Source organism: Scyliorhinus torazame, chromosome 15, assembly GCF_047496885.1.
Source record: "Scyliorhinus torazame isolate Kashiwa2021f chromosome 15, sScyTor2.1, whole genome shotgun sequence".
NCBI classification, from domain to species: Eukaryota; Metazoa; Chordata; class Chondrichthyes; order Carcharhiniformes; family Scyliorhinidae; genus Scyliorhinus; species Scyliorhinus torazame.
The window spans coordinates 85534775-85556751 of record NC_092721.1 but is presented as its reverse complement, the minus strand read 5'-3'; the positions used below and the strand labels follow the sequence as shown (position 1 = coordinate 85556751).

Below are 21977 nucleotides of genomic sequence, written 5' to 3'. Positions count from 1 at the left end.
CCGCCAGGGTGGAGGGCTGGAAAATTCTAGCCGATGATTCCGTACAAAATTAACAGTCACTTGAGCAAATGTGTGTTAATTAAGGGAACCAGCACAGATTTGTTAAGGGCAAACAAACTTTTGACAAACTGCTTAACTTGGAGTTTTTTGATGCGGTAACAGAGAGGGTAGATTAAAGTAATGTTGTTGATTTGGTGTACATGAATTCCAAAAGGCATTTGACAAAATGCCACACAACAGATTTGTGAACAATGTTAGAGCTCCTGGAACAAAAGAGACACCCTGCTGGTGCGGGTGGCTTCAATGGGAATCCCATTTACAAGCCACAGGAGTGTAGAATCCCATCAACAGTGTGCTGCCAAGAAACATGCGACTGGGAAACCAGAGAATCCAGCCCAATATAAAATAAAAGTTACAATTCTGAACAGGGTGCAGAAGCAGAGGCTACTTGGGGTATATGTGCACAAATCACTGAAGGTGGCATGAGTGGATTGAGAGCACGGATAAGAAAGCAGACAGGATCCTGGGCTTTATATATGGGGCATAGAGTACAAAATCAAGCAAGTTATGATGAACATTATAAAACGTCGGTTCAGCATCACACTTTAGGAAGGATGTGAATCATTAGAGAGAGTGTAGAAAATATTTATGAGAATGGTTTTAGGTATCAAGAACATTGATTATGCAGACAGATTAGAGAAGTTGGGACTGTATCCTTGGAGAAGGACGAGAGATTTGATCAAGGTATTCAAACTCATGCGGGATCTGGACAGAATACAAAGGGAGAAACTGTTTTCATTGGTGGAAAGATCCAGAATCAGAAGTCACAGATTTAAGGTGAAGTGGCAAAAGAAGCCATGGCAACAGGAGGGGAAAACCTTTTTATGTAGTGAGGTTAGGATCTGGAATCCACTGCTGGAGAATGTGCCAGTTGCAAATTCAAGCAAGCATGAATCCAAAGGGAATTGGATCCTTATCCGAAAAGATAAAATTTGTGGGCCAATGGGGGGAAAGGCAGGGGAGCGGCACTAGGTGACCTGCTCTTGCTGAATGGCTTCCTTCTGTGCTGTAACAATTCCATGATTGTAAAATCTTACTAACCTTGTCCAATTGCAAAATACCTGAGCATTTATACAACAATCATTCTAGGCCTAGATTTAATTCAACAATATGGGAATGGTCCCAGAATTGAATCCAATGGATCACGCTAACCAATATGAAATAGTGCTTTTAACTCCTGTTCTCATTCCTCCTTTCGAGGCAACTTTCAATCCAATTTGTTGTCCGACCCGAATTCCCTTATTCTTTTCTCATAATCTCCCAGGTGGCATCTTATCAAAGGCATTCCTAAAGACCATGTGCACAATGAAGTCAGTCACTCCATTTTATCCACCATGCTGTTTCGCTGAAGTAAATTATTACCGCATCTGAATCCTTTCATCGGATGCAATGATAATTTAGAATTTTAGATATTTCATGAGAATTAGAAGCAAAAATTGATAATTGACTGGATTATGAAAGAACTGAACAACTGCCCTTGTTTTTTAGAAACTACCTTGTTCATATTCTCGTGGATTGTAAAAGTGAAAGGAATACATGTCGGTTCTGAGTGAGGACTCAGCCAAAAATGGTAAATTATGTAACCAAACTGCTTGCATCAGACTCATCTCTGTGAGTTTTTAAGTGTAGCATAAGAACATAAGAACTAGGAACAGGAGTAGGCCATCTGGCCCCTCGAGCCTGCTCCGCCATTCAATGAGATCATGGCTGATCTTTGTGGACTCAGCTCCACTCTCCGGCCCGTACACCATATCCCCGAATCCCTTTATTCTTTAGAAAGGTATCTATCTTTTTCTTAAAAACGTTTAAAGAAGGAGCCTCAACTGCTTCACTGGACAAGGAATTCCAGAGATTCACAATCCTTTGGGCGAAGAAGCTCCTCCTAAACTCGGTCCTAAACCTACTTCCCCTTATTTTGAGGCTATGCTCCCTAGTTCTGCTTTCCCCGACCAGTGGAAACAACCTGCCCGCATCTATCCTATCTATTCCCTTCATAATTTCATATGTTCCAAAAAGGTCCCCCCGCATCCTTCTAAACTCCAATGAGTACAGTCCCAGTCTACTCAACCTCTCGTCATAATCTAATCCCGTCAACTCTGGGATCAACCTAGTGAATCTCCTCTGCACGCCCTCCAGTGCCAATATGTCCTTTCTCAGGTAAGGAGACCAAAACTGAACACAATACTCCAGATGTGGCCTCACCAACACCTTATACAATTGCAGCATAACCTCCCTAGTCTTGAACTCCATCCCTCTAGCAATGAAAGACAAAACTCGATTAGCCTTCTTAATCACCTGTTGCACCTGCACACCAACTTTTTGCGACTCGTGCACCAGCACACCCAGGTCCCTCTGCACAGCAGCATGTTTTAACATCTTACCATTTAAATAATAATCCATTCTGCTGTTATTCCTCCCAAAATGGATAGCCTCACACTTGGCAACATTGAATTCCATCTGCCAGACCCTAGCCCATTCACCTAACCTATCCAAATCCTTCTGCAGACTTCCGGTATCCTCTGCACTTTTTGCTTTACCACTCATCTTAGTGTCGTCTGCAAACTTTGCCACATTGCACTTGGTCCCCAACTCCAAATCATCTATGTAAATTGTGAACAACTGCGGGCCCAACACTGATCCTTGAGGGCCCCCACTAGTTACAGGTTGCCAACCAGAGAAACACCCATTTATCCCCACTCTCTGCTTTCTGTTAGTTAACCAATCCTCTACCCATGCTACCACTTTACCCTCAATGCCATGCATCTTTAGTTTATGCAGCAACCTTTTGTGTGACACCTTGTCAAAAGCTTTCTGGAAATCCAGATATACCACATCCATTGGCTCCCTGTTATCAACTGCACTGGTAACGTCCTCAAAAAATTCTACCAAATTAGTCAGACACGACCTACCCTTTATGAACCCATGCTGCGTCTGCCCAATGGGACAATTTCCCTCCAGGTGCCCCGCTATTTCCTCCTTAATGAGAGATTCCAGCATTTTCCCTACAACCGAAGTTAAGCTTACCGGCCTATAATTACCCACTTTCTGCCGACCTCCTTTTTTAAACAGTGGTGTCACGTTTGCTACTTTCCAATCCTCTGGGACCACCCCAGAGTCTAGTGAATTTTGATAAATTATCACTAGTGCGTTTACAATTTCCCTAGCCATCTCTTTTAACACTCTGGGATGTATCCCATCAGGGCCAGGAGACTTGTCTACGTTTAGCCCCATTAGCTTGCCCAATACTGTCTCGTTAGTGATTACAATCTCAAGGTCCTCACCTATCATATCTTTATTTCCATCAGTCACTGGCATGTTATTTGTGTCTTCCACTGTGAAGACTGACCCAAAAAACCTGTTCAGCTCCTCAGCCATTTCCCCGTCTCCTATTATTAAATCTCCCTTCTCATCTTCCAAAGGACCAATATTTACCTTAGCCACTCTTTTTTGTCGTATATATTTGTAGAAGCTTTTACTATCTGCTTTTATGTTCTGAGCCAGTTTACTTTCATAGTCTACCTTAGCTTTTTTAGTAGCTTTCTGTTGTCCCCTAAAGACTTCCCAGTCCTCTAGTCTCCCACTAATTTTTGCCACTTTGTATGTTTTTTCCTTCAATTTGATACTCTCCCTCACCTCCTTAGATATCCACGGTCGATTTTTCCCCTTTCTACCGTCTTTCTTTTTTGTCGGTATGAACCTTTCCTGAACACTGTGAAAGATCACTCGGAAGGTTCTCCACTGTTTCTCAACTGCTTCACCATGAAGTCTTTGCTCCCAGTCTACCTTAGCTAATTCTTCTCTCATCCCATTGTAATCGCCTTTGTTTAAGCACAAAACACTAGTGTTTGATTTTACCTTGTCATCCTCCAACTGTATTTTAAATTCCACCATATTGTGGTCGCTCCTTCCAAGAGGATCCCGAACTATGAGATCATTAATCAATCCTGCCTCATTACACAGGACCAGATCTAGGACCGCTTGTTCCCTTGTAGGTTCCATTACATACTGTTCCAGGAAATTATCCCGGACACATTCTATAAACTCCTCCTCAAGGCTGCCTTTACCAACCTGGTTAAACCAATCGACATGCAGATTAAAATCTCCCATGATAACCGCTGTACCATTTCTACATGCATCCGTTATTTCTTTGCTTATTGCCTGCCCTACCATCCTGTACTATTTGGTGGCCTATAGACTACTCCTATCAGTGACCTTTTCGCCTTACTATTCCTGATTTCCACCCAAATTGATTCAACCTTGTCCTCCATAGCACCAATATCATCCCTTACTATTGCCCGGATGCCATCCTTAAACAACAAAGCTACACCACCGCCCTTACCGTCCATTCTATCCTTTCGTATAGTCTGATACCCTTGGATATTTAACTCCCAGTCGTGACCATCTTTTAACCATGTTTCAGTAATGGCCACTAAATCATAGTCATTCACGATGATTTGCGCCATCAACTCATTCACCTTATTCCGTATACTACGGGCATTCAGGTAAAGTACACTTATGCTGTTTTTTATGTCGTTGTTATGAATCCTAACACCTTGATCAGTAACTTTTCGCAAATTATTTTTCCTCTTACCCTTTCTCCTAATTTTCCTTGTCTTTGAACCCATATCTCTACATAATAACCTGTCACGTAACCTGCTGCCTTGCTCTCCATTAACCATTATACTGTCCATAGCTTTACCCTTCCCTTCCCCCCAACTTGCTAGCTTAAAGTCCTTGTGACCAACCTATTTATCCTATTCGCTAGAAAACTGGTCCCAGAATGGTTCAGGTGAAGACCGTCCCAACGGTACAGGTCCCTCCTGCCCCAGTACTGATGCCAATGCCCCATGAAATGGAATCCCTCTTTCCCGCACCACTCCTTTAGCTACGTGTTAACTTCCCTAATTTTCTCAACCCTATGCCAATTGGCACGTGGCTCGGGTAGTAATCCAGAGATTATAACCCTGGAGGACCTGTTCTTTAATTTAGTCCCTAGTGTTTGATAATCCCCAAACAGGTCCTCTTTCCTAGTCTTACCTATGTTGTTAGTCCCAACGTGGACCACAACAACTGGATCCTCCCCCTCCCTCTCCAAAATCCTTTCAATCCGATCAGAGATGTCCCTCACCCTGGCACCGGGCAGGCAACATACCATGCGGGACTCACGATCTGGCTTACAAAGGATGCCATCAATCCCCCTAATTATAGAATCCCCTACAACTACCACTTGTCTTTTTGCTCCCCCCTCTTGAATGGCTTCCTGTACCACGGTGCAGTGGTCAGTCAACGCATCCAACGCAGCAGGTTAAATATACTTGTACAGTTGAATCTGATAAAGGTAAACAATTCAACATGTATACTTCTGAACTTACCAAAACTAAATTTTTAAGTTTAAAAATTGAAATGAAAGTCCAATTAAACACGCTGTTCAAAACACATTCCCAATTCTGCCCGCCATGTCAACTTCAACCAACTGCAATATAAACTAATATAAAACTAGAAAAGTCTGGATATACTCAGTGGGTCTGGCAGCATCAATCGGAAATGTAACTCTGTTTCTCTCCCTATAGCTGCTGCCAGACCTGTTGAATATTTCAGAATTTTCTATTTTCATTTCAGTTACCAGCATCTACAGTATTTGCCTTTAAACTAAACTGAGCAAGCTATATGAGTCATCCTCATACTATGCACTTGTTTGTCCAATGTATCAAATGCACCATACGCAACATTGTATGGGCAATAGAGTCTACATTCAACATAAATCCATGGTTGGAAAAATGGAAAGGTAATTTATTATCTAAATGGAGAGAAACCTCAGAGTGCTTCTGTGTAAAGGGATCTGGGTGTCCTTGTGCATGAATTGCAGATTACCAGTATGCAGTCAGAAAGGCAAATGGAATTTTGGCCTTTAATGCTAAAGGAATAGAGTATAACAGAAGCTAAGTGTTGCTGTACTATTCAAGGCATTGGCACCGGAGTACTGTGTACGGTTTTTGTCCCTAATTTGAGGAAGGATATAGTTGCATTAGAGGCATTTCAGAGGAGGTTCACTAGAATGATTCCAAAGATGAGGGATTTGCCTTATGAAGAGAGATTGAGCTGGTTAGGCCTATACTCTTTCAAGTTTAGAAGATTGAGAGGAGATCTAATTTAGGTATATAAGATGATAAAAGGTATTGACAAAGTAGATGTAGAGCGGATGTTTCCTCTTGTGAGGCAATCTAGAATGTGAGATCATAGTTTTAGGATAAGGGGTAGCAGATTTAAAACTGAAATGAGAGAAATTCCTTCTCTCAAATGGTCGTGAAACTGTGGAATTCCGGAATTCACTACCCCAGGTGCAGTAAATGCCGGGAAAGTGAATACATTTAAGGAGGGGACAGATTGATTTTTAATTAGTAATGGACTGAAGGGTTATGGAGAATGGGCAGGATGTGAAGTTGAGGCGAAGAGGAGATCAGCCATGACCGTATTGAATGGTGGAGCGGCCCCGAGGGGCTGGATTGCCTACTCCTAGATCTTATGGCACTTGTAACATATTTGCCATTGTTAATTAAACAATTAAAAAGATGATCAGAACTCTGTCATGGAATTGTTCTCCAACCTACCATTTAAAGAGAAATTGGCAAGTTGGATTAAAAATGATGGTAGGAGTAAAGGTTTTGTATGTTGCAAGGAATAAAGTTGGAAATAGAATGATCAGAAATAAAACTGAAATAATGTTCTGTGGCTTTGTGACCATGTTAACTTTGGTTTGTTTTCCTGCACTATCTATACTTTTAATCCTACCTGTACAATCGTTCTTATTTAGTACAAATCCAACATGAATTCTCTAGAGAAGGAAATAATAGACTTGAGACTTTATTTCTGTTGGTGGCTTTTAGAGGGCTAAATGCCCATAAATAACTTTCTTTTTAAAATGGTATACCTAGAGTGGTTCAGAATTAGCTGTAGAAATAATATTGAAGCTGACAGCGCTCACTGTCATTGCAGCATAATCAGAGAGCAACTTCTGGTGACCACACATGCACAATGAAATGTAGAAATTAGGAAGTTGTCATTCTCCCCAAAAGCTGCGCTATATTGGTATCATTTTGAGATACTTGTCATTGAAACAAATGGAATGGAGTGAGGTTGCTGTTCTGAGGTGACAATATCCGTACTAAACTCACCAGAAATATTAAGGCATTTCTATTCCAGTATGAGTAAATTATTAATAGCGTGATAAGTCTTAATTACCTCCCAACAACTACCTCTCTTACACTAAAAATTACAATTTTGGATCCTCCTTCCTTAAAATGTTCATTATTGCTGGAAATTGTAAAAAGAAAAACAATTAAACAGAACTTTTAAAACTTTTTTCTGTTCCTTTTAATGCTCAATCTCAGTCCAACCTTGCTTTTCCTCCCTTTGTTTTACTTTCTGTACCTGATTTGACATTGAATTAAATATTCTAACTGATGCTTCCAGGTCCCTCTGCTGCTTATTAACAATGGTTCAATTTTGATTGCTTGAGGAGCTACACAATTTGCTGGTCCTGTTCACCCGGGTGCCAGAAGCACGGTAGACAATATTTTGGCTCCCCAATTTACATTCAGTTCCAGTCCAGTCCAAAATCCACAAAAAGTCTGTGGGAAAGTGTAAGTTTAATACAGAGCTGGTGCCATTCATTTGAATCACCACTGAGAACAAAATCTGACCGTAGTCTCGGGATTGAAATGGGGAGAAATATCTTTACTGAAAGGATTGTGGATATTTGGAACAATCCACAGCAGAGGACTTTGGATGTTTAGTTGTAGAATATATTAATTATATTCATAATTTTTTAGGAGATAAGAGACAAGAGAATCAAATGATCTGGGGTTGGGTAGGAACATGGAGTTCAGGTAGAATTTATCCATGATCATTTTGAATGGCACAGCAGACGTGATGTACCATACGGCTTACTATGAACATAAGAACTAGAAGAAGGACTATGTGTGGTGATTGACCCTTATTCTGCCCTTAAAGGGACAATTACCACAGTGTGTTTTGAAGACAGAGCAAACTTAAACTATAATGGGCAAATAATCCATAATGTCTAGAATCAGTAAAAATGATTATATGCAGCAGTCCCTAAATAATTAACACCTTTGAATTCATGAAATCAATGCTCAGCTAAAGCAAACTGCTGGCAAGGAATTCATGCTGAAAGAGAGTGTGGCTCAGATGTAGCATGACAAAATATAGGGCAGAATTCTATGCCTTCTCGCAAGGCAAGTTTGGTCATGGGGAACACAGACACTTAATTTGACAGATGGGGACCCCGTCATTTTCCCACTTCTGTCCTGGTTACGTTTATGATGGGTAGGTTCATAGACATCCTCCAAGCCCGTCGCCAATTAATACCCACTTAAAAGTCTCATGTTGCCAGCAGCCCCATGGGAAGTCTGGAAATTAAACCTTGATGCGGTTGCTTGCGGGTTTCCGGGAGGGCGGTGCGGAAGTGGGGGGGGGGGGGGGGGGAGGGGAGTGAAGAGCAGGGCTTGCTGGAAGCCACAACTTTCCCTTACTGCAGACTCCTCTCCTCCATGAACCCCACTCACAAGATTATTGCCCTTGGAGTCCATGATACTTGGGAATGCCCAACGTTGCTCAGTTAAGTCTTGGGCTGGTTTAGCACAGGGCTAAAGAGCTGTCTTTTAAAGCAGACCAAAGCAGGCCAGCAGCATGGTTCAATTCCCATATCAGCCTCCCCAAACAAGCACTGGAATGTGGCGACTAGGGGCTTTTCACAGTAACTTTATTTGAAGCCTACTTGTGACAATATGCGATTTTCATTTCATTTCATTTCAAGTGCTTGTTTAAGTGCTCAATTCAGTGGGCCTTCCTGGGGGATGCGAAGTGGGGCTTGGTGGGAAAAACCTCCATAACATCCATTAATAACACCTATATCCTTATTTTCTGAGCCATACTCCTGTGAGCATGGCTGCTCAATAGTCCACTTGTTCTTCTATTAAAAAGCACACTACTCTTTCAACTACACTCTATGGGCACAATTTTTCCGGTCTGTTTGCCAGAGGTGCAATTTCCGTTATGGCTGCTAAATCTTGCAAAAGGGCCACAACGGGATTCATGCCAGGGAGATCCCGGTTTGAGATCTTCCCCGCAACACCCCATCCCCTGCCAGTGATGTGATTACTTTCATGCCCAAAAAAGGACATGAACCTGATTTATGCGAATTTGCATGGATTATAAGGGGCTGGTTTAGCACAGTGGGCTAAGACAGCTGGCTTGTAATGCTGAACTGAACTAGCGGCTCCCCAAACAGGTGCCGTAATGTGGCGACTAGTGGCTTTTCACAGTAACTTCATTGAAGTCTATTTGTGACAATAAGCGATTATTATTGTTATAATAATATTAGGAGGCGTTATGTTGTACCTTCCAGTCCTGTGTAATGTTCCCACTCTTGGTGCATGACGTTACGTTGGCGTGAATCACTTCTGGTTTTCGAAAATGAAAACCTGTCATGATGACCATGCAGTGGGTGTGGAGGTGCCTGGAGGCCCCGGGGTTGAGGGTCAAGGCTGGGCATTGCCCCCTTGCAACCTGTCAGGGGAACTGAGCTGGACTATGAGGCTGGGCACTACCAGAGAGCAGTGCAAGAGTATTTATCCTTCTCCATTTGGGGAGGGGGGGGATTTCCCTTATGTGTGTTGGGGAGAAGAGGGGTGAGTGACCCCCCCGATACTTCTGTGTGGGGTGTTACCCCAAATACTTTGGGGGGGGGGGTCCTCCATGGCCCTGGGGGCTTGGGAGGGAGTTCAATTTTCTCACTGATCGGGTAGCCCTTTAACGATGGCGCCCCGATCTCTGTGTAACCAGGCACGCTGGCTCTAGCAGACCCTGTCTTGTCAGAGTAATGGCACAAACTGCACCCCACAATTTCCAGAAGATCTGGACAGGAAAACGTAGCTGTGTTTCAGGAGAGAAACACGTCAGTTTTCAATCAAAACCTGAAACTTGGCCATTTTTAAAAAATAAATTCCTCCCTATATTTCTCTTTATCTGAATTACTTAACTATTCTTTAATATTATATTAGTTATACAATTTACAAGTAGTTATTTAGAAACCCTATATCCTATTTTTACAGCTTGAAAAAATTCAATAGGATTTTGTTAAATTTATGAATTTGACATTGTTCATATTATTCTGCTGGTAATTGTAATGCAAATGAGATTGCTGTCAATCTCCAAGGAAAATGTTAGTCTATGTTTGTTTTCATGACTATGATCCTTTTACTTAGTCCCATTTTCTTTGGTTGACATTGGTCACGTTTCATTTGGGGTAACAGCAGGAAACCAGGGGATCTTCTTCAAAGCTTCCACTCACATTGTTCTCAGCCAGGCATCAGAGGGCAGCTCAGTATTAACACGCCATCAATATTTCTGTCCATCTTGTGGGAGGTCCCCTAATTTTCATAAAATGTGTCTCATAATAGCACAGCTATAAGCTGTTCCCTGATGATGTAGGGGATCAAAACCAAGACCTGTTCCCACTCCACTTTTATTTCCTTGGCAATGTATATTGCGGCTCTGAAATGCTTTGTTGCTCAGCTGAGAGAAAATCAGTTTCATGTATGCTATCTTTGGAATTGATACTTAACAGCAATTTCACCAGGTATGGAAACTTTAATACCATTTGCAATGAACACAGGAGAACTGATTTTAACTTTCAGCGTAGAATACAAATTGCTTGGGCAAATGGAATGGAGAAGGGAATTGAGGTGTACTCGTGGTTGATGTGGGAAATCAGAATATGATTTTGTTGCAAGTAGAAGATGTTCTGTTCAGGTTAGAGATTCAGGCACATTTTTAAGATCAAGTACAGGCAGCTTGCATTTTGCATCTGGTTTTACTCTACGTATGAGTACTTTACGGTGACAGTGAACTCAAAAATGTGTTCGGTTCTGCTATTCAGCAATGAAACCTTTCACCTTGATGACCATAACATCACCACAAAGGGACTAAAGATACAGAAAGTAGTGTGTGCTGTGTTGTCTAATGATTGGAACTTTATCTCTTAAACTCATATGGTTACCTGGTACAGATTTGGCCCATTTAACAACAGCTACAAGTTGCCTCTCACATAGCCTGTTCAGGCTGGTTAGCAGATAGTTAGGCGAGTCTGGTTGACTGTTATCATAGCCTGCATAAACAACTTCTGGCTCAATTATCTGTAAAATGGAAACGAGTGTCGGCGTGAACTGGACCCCTCGAGCTGAATGTAATGAGACCTTTGACATTGCAACTGGACTGACACTGGATAGTGTCATTTCGGACTGCAGAGAAGATGGGTTGTTTCCGATGTTCTTTAGTTTACTGAATTTCCTTAGCTTTCGGGCTGAAAAACAAAAGATAATTGCCTGTTCAACAACTGACCTTTCAATACAATATCCATTACTGTTCAGTTTACAGGCTTATGCTTCACAATTATCCAAACCAATGTCTACATTATTTGGATTTTATTTGATCTTACTTTTCTCAGCTTCCTGAATTTCCAAATTCAGTTTCCTCTGAATGCATCAATAAATAAGCTGTTGTCTCTTTAACATAATGGTAAATCACATTTTATGTGAGGAGATATAATGAGAAATAAAATGTGATGTTGCCAGGCATCAGCACTTTGACTCTGACGAGGCAAAAGTCGTGTGAGACTATGTGGCAAGATCAAAGGCATTTATATTACAAGGAGTAAGCTTCCTATAATGTTACTTAAAGAGAAAGAAAATGTAGGGAAGTGCTTTCAATTTAAAATACGATTCCTAGCTAAACAATGCTTAGAAAAGAATATTTAAATATCTCTTACCTCTTAGGAGAAGTCCTTATTTTCATTTCAATTTTTCAGACCCTGATTCTGGGTCTCCCCTCTCTGTAGGGAGCCACTCTGAAGATGTCAGTTATGGGAGCGGCAGTGGCAGTGACTGCCTTCATAGTGAACCCTGTACCATTAGCATCCAGACCAATCTTGATGCAGATTGGGAAGCAGGTGAGCTGAGAAAAGTCAATGCCAGCTGGGTATCCAGGCACACCCTGCTGCTATTGACTTCTGTAGGCTCCAATGTCTTGTTAACTGGCCGAAATCTTCCCATCGTTACAAAAACTTTCTAATGTAAATTTGATAAAAATAACAAATGTGTATTAGCTGATGAGTGCGGGAAGTCAGGAGAGGGAAAAAAACACCCCTGAAAGTTGTCGTCAGGGAGAAAAACCCTCTGATGCCTGGCAATATTATCTGTCAAACTTCATTGCAAGTGACATATAGTTTGCATATATGTCATCCAGATTTACCATCTTGGTAAATGTTTTCATATACAGAGCACACTAATTCAAAAGATAGATTTTATGAATTCACACGCTCTTGTGTGCCGGAAGCATTGAATGGTGAATTCTACCCAATTTTGCGCACCAAAATTTTAGCTCAATTTTTGATCTAAAATGGAGAAGATTTTATACCGAAATCACAGTTTTGCAATCACAGTAATTTCACAATCAGTCACTTATCATGTGCACCGGGGGTTCGGGCATCCCCAGTGCAAGTTATAAAAGAAAAATCATGGGTGTAACTTTGCGCGATCTTTGTATACAAGGTAAAAAAAAACTGTACCTACTTTTAATTAACTCTTAATCGCTGTGAAAGAAAAACATGGACTTCTTCAACTGTTTTGTTTAGAAATATTTATTAATCCAGGGACCAACATAGTTTTTGGTCAAAAAAAATTAGCAAAATGCCTGTTTTGCAACCACTGTACCAAAATCTGAGCAAAGCACGTACAATTCGTAGATACCGAAAGTGAGAACTGCCATCATTAGTGGCAAAGACAAATATCAGCCAATTGCGGCACATCAGCATTAAAGATCTTTTGCGCCTCTGAAGCAGCTGAAGAGCCACTCAATCCCTACAAATTTTGAAAAGCTTGCTGCGGAGCACACTATTGCCGGCTAAAATTAGTTAAATGCTTGTAGCGCAAAAAGCCAGGTTTAATGGAGAGGGTCTGCAAGAGAAAGTAGGCACCATCATGAAGTGACGCAACACATTTTTTTCATGGGGGAGGCCAAACCCCCTAGCTTGTAAAGTAGGCAAAAGCATTGCAGTTTTTCAGCACTGTCTTCACGACTCAGAGGACGACCTGGCAGGAGGTCTGGAAGAAGGCGGACAAAGTTAAGGCATGAATATTGTTGTAAAGTAGGAGCACAAGACATTTCTGAACATGAAGGAAAGTTGTAGTTGTACAAGATAATGCAAAATGCTTCACTGACACAGATGTTAACAAGTATATAGCAAGTAAGGTATTAGAAGGGGAAAAAAAGCAGAATCATGCAAATTACATTGTTTCATGCTGGGAAAGTATTTGTACTGCAAGAAGGATTTTTTCTGCGCTAAATCATTGCTTCTCAATCCCCAGGGCTGCTCTGCTGAAAAGCAATTTTTATACAGAGTAAAATAGCAACAAATGGTGAACCCCAGAACTAGATTCTAAAGGACTAGATACAGCAGTGTAGCCATTGGGAGGGTCGGAGGGGGCATGACCCCCCCTCCCCCCCCAACAAATCATTTTGAGGTTAGCTAAATCTTCATGTCTGAACATGGCCAAAAATGAGTGAAAACAATTTACTCATTTAACTTTGAAATTCTTGTTGCTATCTTTGAGCCAGACGCTAATGGCAAAGTGACATTGGAAGATGTTGCTGTGATTATTCTGTGCCAAGCCAGCCAAATCTGGATGTTTATCCAATGTCCTCACCCAGCCCTAATCTTTTAGCCTGAGCTCTGCCTCTACTGAAGGTCAGTTTGTTTCAGCTGAGAGAGTTGGCCTCAACTCTCCTCACCACGTCTGCTGTGGAGGGGAGAAAACTAATCAAAATTCCCACTCCAGATTGCTTTCCAGTAATGTCTTTTGGAAATTAATATGTGTGGATGTCAGAAAAAGATTGTTTGGATCTAACTGATTCCACCTTCAGTTGAGTACCCTGCTGCACTCACTGTCCAGGTTCACACATTTTCAAGAACCGATGGAACCAGATTTACCCCACCCAGCAAGTTTGTAATGGTTCCAAAATAAATTAGTTTTTAAAAAATACTGCTCTTCTGTGGACAATAAAAGATTCTTCACATATACCTGTGTGAATCTTTTAATAACTGGAGACGGTAAGGATGTAACTTTGGTATAGGTGATTTCCCAATGGGTTGATGAGAAGATTCTTGCTTTGTGGTGACCAGGAACCTTGGAAAATGGATTTGTGAAACACGATAGCCCAGTCTTCTTTACTGGAATGTATGTATAGAAGACTGTTTCAGATAGGAATTAAGGTTGCCGGCTCTCCAGACTTGCTCAGGTAATGAATCTGCTGGACATTGCTTTAAGCAGGAGCTCTAAAACACAAGATTGTGTATTTTTTCCATTTTCTTTGAATATTTTCATTTCCTATTCATAAAAGTGTTGAAGCAAGAAGAAAAGACCATTTACTGTGTGGCCAATTGGAGACAGGTGGTGAAATCTGCAGGAGTTATGTCAAGCTAGAGTTGGCGACCCTAGTAGGGATAATGGTATGCATGGGACAAGGACCACAATGCACCCCATCAAGGTAATAATATTCTCAATGAACAGTGCCATTCGCACTATGCCAACCATTTTCGACTAGATAGTTTCGATGTTGCATGCTTCCTCCATAAAAACCTCCCAGATGGACCAACGTTTTATCTTAAAATGGAGTTTAAGAAAAATAGATGTGTTCAGATATAATTCAGCATGATGGCACAACTGCTAAACAAGCCAAAGATAAATTGATCCAGCAGGTTCACAGAAAGTGGACTCATTCAGAAAATACTAGAAGAGAATGAAACCTGAAATTAGAAAACAAAACCTTCCCACGTACTGAATTGGTGATTGATGCAGAACAAGGGAATATTCTCTACTGATCCAAACTAGTTCAATCTTTGGTAATGATTCAGTGAGTAAATGCACCACATGGTTCCAGGTTCAATTGCTGCTCTGTGCTAAGTTAACATGGACAGTGATAAGATAGTACAATGCACAGAGTTGGCAGAGGCGACAACTCTGCCTCGAACGTTTGGCTCAATCTCGGGCACAATTAATTACAGGGCCAGAAAAAGTGAAAGACTCAGTCGAAAAGCTAGTTGACTTTGTAGTATCTGCTCTATGATAATGTGACATCAGTACAACTGTCGTGGCATGGGAAAACTGTACATCTCACACATGATACAACATTCAAAAATAATCAATTATTCGAGTATAAATAAATAATGCTCATATTAATGGCTGGTCACAGCTCCACTTTTAAATTGAACCATGACATAACCTAACCTCACACTTTGTAAGGTACATTCAAAGATGCACTGAGCTAACAAAGGGTAAATCCATGGCAAGAAATTCGATGTCTAGCTCTTTTCTAGATGATTTTGTTCAACAGGAAACTGAGAACTGTACGTAATATTAATTTGATTTTGAGGATCAGCATTTTCTAGAGTGTACATTTGGTTAGATCCTCCCCAGTTAGCGAAGTGTCAAATGAATTAGCTTTAAATTGAAAGGGCAGCATGTTACATAAAGTTAACACCATGTTCCCAGCCCAATACAAAGGGAGGGAGGGCTCAACCTATTGGACTCTACTGATTTATGAAATTCTTGTAATTCACTTTAGAAGATGGAACATCAAAATTAGACCAATTCACTCAGTCTGTAGCACAATTAGATAACTTAAAGGCTCCAGTGGAGCAAAAGCCATGAATGTCTGGTCATCGTGACATCTCTTGAATTGGTATAGCTTCCAGACATAGAGGGACCTGATCCAAAAAAGGATATAAATCTGAGTCAGAATGAACATCTGATGTTACGAAAGGATACTTAGCCTAGAGAATCACGTGTCCCTGGTAAGGGTGAGGAACTTGCCAAATAGCACATTAAAGCGAGCTATTCAGTAGAGCAAGATTCACACTGATCCCCTGTATGTGCAGGACTTGTGGAAAGAATCGATAAAACCTCTGCTAATCAACTTCAAAACACTTAATCATAATTTAACCAAGTCACCAGTTATTGGAAAGGCTAGCACTCAAGATCATAAACAAAACAAACCCAGTAATGGCAGAACAATATTTAAATAGACTTTGTGACATATGATGAGGCAAGGAATTAATTTAATAAGTTGTGAACTTGGATCACTCGCTCAGAGCTACTTCAAATCTTGTACGAGCAAACTTTCTCAATACTCAACTATAAGAATCAGCAAATTTCAAGCAGAGACTATTCAGCCCATCTGTTCTGGTACTAACTCCATATTGGTGATAATCACTGCAAGGCTACTATCCTGCTCTTCCTCCACCCTCCTTCATGAATATTTCATCTCAGCGAAAACAGCATGGGGGGATGGGGATTGCACATGGTGGCATTCTTATTTCAGACGTTGGTTGGGGGTGGGGGGGGGGGGGATTTCTAGGCAAAACCAACAGCATTCAATGAACCAAGGTGTGCACCAGTTGGCAATTTCACAGCCAATAATGTCTGAGATTTCAGGGATGATTGTAGGTGCTTTGAATATGCGAATCAGGAGTCTAATGCCTGTTTCAGGACCCAATATTAATTTGAACAAAAGTGGAATATGCGTGTATATTGTGCTCAATTTTTCATTTCTGCGGTGACTTAAGCAGCTGTGTATTGAGGTCTCGAAAAAGATAGCTGGAGGAGGTAGAAGGACAGGCAAAATTGTCAGCTTTTGACATCTGGTTTTACTAAGTGGAAATTTCACGGTGGCCAGTTAAAATTAAATTAGGGTCTGATTGACATCAAGGAGCCTGATTTATTTATTCATGATGCACCTGCTGAGTTAGATGGTGCCTCAACCACCCAAAAAATAACAATGTTAAAATGCGGTAGAACAATGGAATGTCCACCACTTCTAATTCAGTACCTGGCACCTTTGGTTGCTGGATTGGAGTGAGATTCTCCCCTCAAATCTCTGAGTCAAAAATGCTTTTCGGAATTTCCCCATAGGCTAAATTTTTCTATCTTGGCAATGAATATAAAAATTGTTTTAACGATTACCTAAAATAATGGTCAAGTTTGGGTTGGGGTGTTGGTGGGAGGGATGGGGCAGGGGTAGGTGAAAGAATTAATGTCCTCAAAAATCAGGTTGCTGATCCAAACCCACCTTCAACCACCCATATGACTTTAACTGAGGCTGGAAGGTGGGAAGGCACCCAAACAACTCCAGATTTGGTGTGAGTCTCACTGTCACCCAGCTTCTCCACTTTAATTGGGGTCAGCTGTGTTTTCCAAGCCTCTGGGAACTCGGCAGTTACATTTAGCTGAGGACCCCTATCGTATGGATCCGGTATGCCACCCTGTGGCATCCACAAAATTGGGCAAATCTCTGCTCTCCCTCAGCCCCTAACCACCTACATGGACCAAAAGGCCTCTGATTCAGACCTCCACCAGGCCCCTAATACCATCCTCAGACTTTAGTTCCCTGCACCAGCCTTCTAATTTACTCCCCTCCACCCAAGGACCCTATCCCACAACCTCTCCCAGGACACTAATCCCACTCCATTAACACCCAGGATTCTAAGCTCCGCATTCCGTAACCTGAGAGGGATAATACCGTTCGTTTGGGTTTTTTTGTAAAAATTAGTTGATGTTGCTTTACATTGGTACCATATGGAATGGTGATGTTTCCTTGTTTAATGGTGAGTGTGATAAGTGGAATGTTATGTATTTGATTTTCAAATCTTTGTTACTATTGACCGTTCAATAAACAAAATGTTCTCTGGACTCCCTCCAACCCACCCCTCTCCATCCACCCACTATCCTCCAGGACCATAGGTTGGCAACCTACCGGATCAACCGTCAACCCTCCTCACCCTGGTTGTCTGGTGGACCCTCTCCTCAGACTGGCCATACCCTTCCATGATCAACACCCCTAACCCCTTTACCCAGATCGACTCCCCTCCTCTCTATTCCAACAGAGAGAGGTACCTGGTGCTGTAAACCTCTCTGACTGACTCCCCAAATGACTGTCAATTCTGCTTGGCTTCTGGGATGTGAAACAATCAATAAAGTCATGGCCTACTTATAGTATTAAATCTCCACAGCGTATGGGGAATCTGATTTCCCACAGCTTTCAAACCCTCCCTCTGCTGCAGATGGGTCAGGTAAGTGTCATGTGAGAGTACCTTTAAGACATGGATGTTTAAGCAATGTACCTTTAAGAAAACCGTGATGTCAGAGAGTGGGTGGAGCTGAGCTCAGATCAGCCATTTTGAAGTTTCAGTTTGGAGGAAAAAAGCTTGGGGAGTGTTTTGCAGTGAGCTGGATTTGCTGTGATCTCTGCCATGAAAGACTATCTCTGGATCATTTGGGTGATTTAAACTCATAATCGTAAAGCCTTTAACCTGATGTGATTCTGTTTAAAAGTGTTAAGTCTCTTGGAAGTTTGAAGGAACATTTTGAGGAATTATTTACTGTTGTAATATTTTCAGAGTTATCTTTGAAGTAAGGGGTGCTCAGAGATCCAATGTTTATTTAAGATGTTAAGTTGAGTTCATGGAATAAACCTTGTTTTGTGTTTAAAAACCCACGTGTCCATAATTGTAATCCCACACCTAGGGAACAAGCCGTGTGCTAGGAAAAGCAACAAATACATTAAAGGGGGAGGTTCGTTGAACTCCATGATACATTTTGGGGTTCTGAAAACACCTCACCCATAAAAATTGGGGGCTCGAGGTGGATAAAAGTCTATCTATTGGATTGGCTTTTGTGAACTTAAAGACAGTGAAGGATTGTTGCTTTTACGGTGGTTCAGAGGCTCAGATGTTTTTGGGGGTGGAGACTGTCACACGCAGTGCTTTACGGACAGAGACGAAAAGCAGACGAAAAGCAGACATTGCAGTTAACATTACCTGACAAAATGCGAAAAGATGAGATAATTATGGCGGTGGTTAAGCATTTAAAGTTGCCTGAGATAGAGTTTGACTCATGGGAAATGGCAAAAATTCAGTTGCAAATTAAACAAATGGAACATGAGAAAGAATTAAAGCGGCTTGAATATGAAAGAGAAAGAGCGGAAAAAGAAAGAGAAAGAGATAGTGAGGAAAAAGAAAAGGAGAGAGAAGAAAGAAACAAAGAAAGAGATAGAGAGGAAAGGGAAAAAGAGGGAGAGTTTGAACTTCGGAAAATGGCTCTGAAACATGAAAATCGGTTAAAATTGGCAGACGCAAAGGGACACGTACAGTTGGAGGAGATGGATGAGGATAATGAGACAGAGCGTCATAGTCGAAGACGTGGTGGGGATCTATTTAAATATGTCCAAGCATTGCCAAGGTTTGACGAGAAGGAGGTAGAAGCCTTTTTCATTTCATTTGAGAAGGTAGCTAAACAAATGCAATGGCCACAGGACATGTGGGTATTACTGATTCAAACAAAGCTGGTAGGTAGGGCTAATGAAGTGTTTGCATCACTACCGGACGAGGTATCTGGAACGTATGAGGAGGTGAAGAAATCCATTCTAAGTGCATATGAGCTAGTGCCTGAAGCTTATAGACACAGGTTTAGAAATTTAAGGAAAGAATTTGGTCAAATATACATGGAGTTTGAAAGGCTCAAACAGAGTAATTTTGATAGGTGGATAAAGGCTTTGAAAATAGACCAAACGTATGAAGCTCTCAGAGTAATTATACTTTTGGAGGAGTTTAAAAATTCAATTCCTGATGTAATGAGAATTCATGTGGAAGAACACATGACGCTTGCAATGCCGAGAATGACTGCGCTAATAAGCGGGACTGCTTCTTTCCTGAGCCCCGCCGAGGCAGCATTTCTACTCATTTCCTGCACTAACCTGCTCAGCTCATCAGTGCAGGAAGAGATCAGGGCATCATTTTCAATCTCTGAACCCCCCCATCACGAGCTCCGGACCCTCCCAATGCCCCAACGTACCAATTGAGGGTCCTCGAGCCACTTTCACCTCACCTCATAAGGGCAGAGCACCTCAGTGCCCAATCTCAGCATGAGCAAGGTGCCACCTGGGCACCTTGGCACTGTCAGTCTGGCGCTCTGGCAGTGCCCCAGGCAGCCTGTGCCACCTGGGTACCCTGACATTACCAGAGTGGCACTGCCAGAGTGCCAGGCCAGCAGTGATGTAGTGCCTGGGTAGCATTGGGAGTTCCAGGGTACCACCCTGCCTAGAGCCCAACCTGCCGGGGTCCCCCGATCGCTTGAGACCCCCCCCCACCAAGTACTGGTATGCCTGGTTCACGTTTATGGAAACCAGTGCTAAATGGTGCCATGTCAGGGTCTCTGAGGTGAGGCAATTAGATCTTAGACACATAGAACAAATATGAGCAGGAGGAGGCCATTCAGCCCTTCAAGCTAGCTCATGATCATGGCTGATCGTCCAGCTCAATAGCCGAATCCCGCTTTCCCCATATCCTTTGATCCCCTTCGCCCCAAGTGCTATATCTCACTGCTTCTTGAAACCATACAATGTTTTGGACTCAACTACTTCCTGTGGTAACGAATTCCACAGGCTCACCACTCTCTGGGTGGAAACTTCTCCTCAACTCTGTCCTAAATTGTCTCCTCTGTATCCTCAGACTGTGCCCCCGGTTCTGACTGTGCCCTTGGTGCTGGACGCACCCACTATCTGGATCATCTTTCCTGCATCTACCCTGTCCAGTCCTGTTAGAATGGGCAGGGTAGGGCAGGGCAGCATGGTAGCACAAGTAGATAGCACTGTGGCTTCACAGCGCCAGGGTCCCAAATTCGGTTCCCCGCTGGGTCACTGGCTGCGCGGAGTCTGCACGTTCTCCCCGTGTCTGCGTGGGTTTCCTCCGGTGCTCCGGTTTCCTCCCACGGTCCAAAGACATGCAGGTTAGGTGGATTGGCCATGATAAAATGCCCTTAGTGACGAAAAAGGTTAGGAGGTGTTATTGGGTTATGGGGATAGGGTGGAAGTGAGGGTTTAAGTAGGTCGGTGCAGACTCGATGTTCCAAATGGCCTCCTTCTGCACTGTATGTTCTATGTTCCATGTTCTAAGTTTATAGAGTCTATGAGATCCCCCCTCATTCTTCTGAACATCAGCGAATACAATCCTAACCGATTCAATCTCTCCTCATTCGTCAGTCCTGCCATCCCAGGAATCAGTCTGGTAAACCTTTGCTGCATTCCCTCTATAGCTCGAACATCCTTCCTCAGATAAGGAGACCAAAACTGCACACAATATTCAAGGTGTGGCCTCAACAAGGACCTGTATAATTGCAGCAAGACATCCCTGCTCCTGCACTCAAATCCTTGAGTTTTGCACTATGGGTAACTCCGGTATTTAAATGGGCTTAACTGCTTATTTGAATATGCAAATCTGGACTCCGCCCATTGAGGGTGAGATGCAGATTGCAACAGCGCACGAGATCTCATAAGATCTCGCGAGGCATAACGAGCGTTGTAAATCTTATGCGAGATATACCGGCTTTGTCGAGTCCCGAGTTAGATTGCGCCCATCTGTTTCCAGTGGGATTCATACTCACTGACAATACCTTTCAGTAATTTGGGTTTCTGGTGTGCTTGACTTTCCCATTATTTTGGTTGGAATATTGTGCAGAGCCCAAACCTGAAATTGTAAAATGCACACCTTCTGAGAATTAATCTCCCCGGTAGATATTGCTTGAATTAGGAAATGGATTTCTGTGTTGGCAAAGAAAAATGTGAGCAATGTTTTTGTCATAAGGAGAGCAGATCTGCTACTTCCCATGCATCTTAGCATTTCAGTGATCGTGTGATTGACGCCCTGCCCCCTTCCCGCTGTCAACAGATTATTTCAGAGAACTTCCGGTGGCGCCCTCGAGGAAGCAGGTCGCAGGTCGGATCGCTCT

The 21977-nt window shown here is 42.2% G+C and overlaps 1 protein-coding gene across 4 annotated transcripts in view; it reads right to left on the bottom strand.

Moving 5' to 3' along the window:
• The window catches only part of LOC140391661 (progesterone receptor-like), a 645027-nt gene that overhangs the window by 85093 nt on the left and 537957 nt on the right, over window positions 1-21977 (bottom strand). For 2 of the 4 annotated variants that reach the window (XM_072476371.1, XM_072476372.1), the window contains one exon: window positions 11141-11443. The exons of the other annotated variants lie outside the window; for them this stretch is intronic. In XM_072476371.1, the coding sequence (XP_072332472.1) occupies window positions 11141-11443 (303 nt within the window). The remainder of the gene's footprint in view (window positions 1-11140; window positions 11444-21977) is intronic. 4 annotated transcript variants of the gene reach the window in all.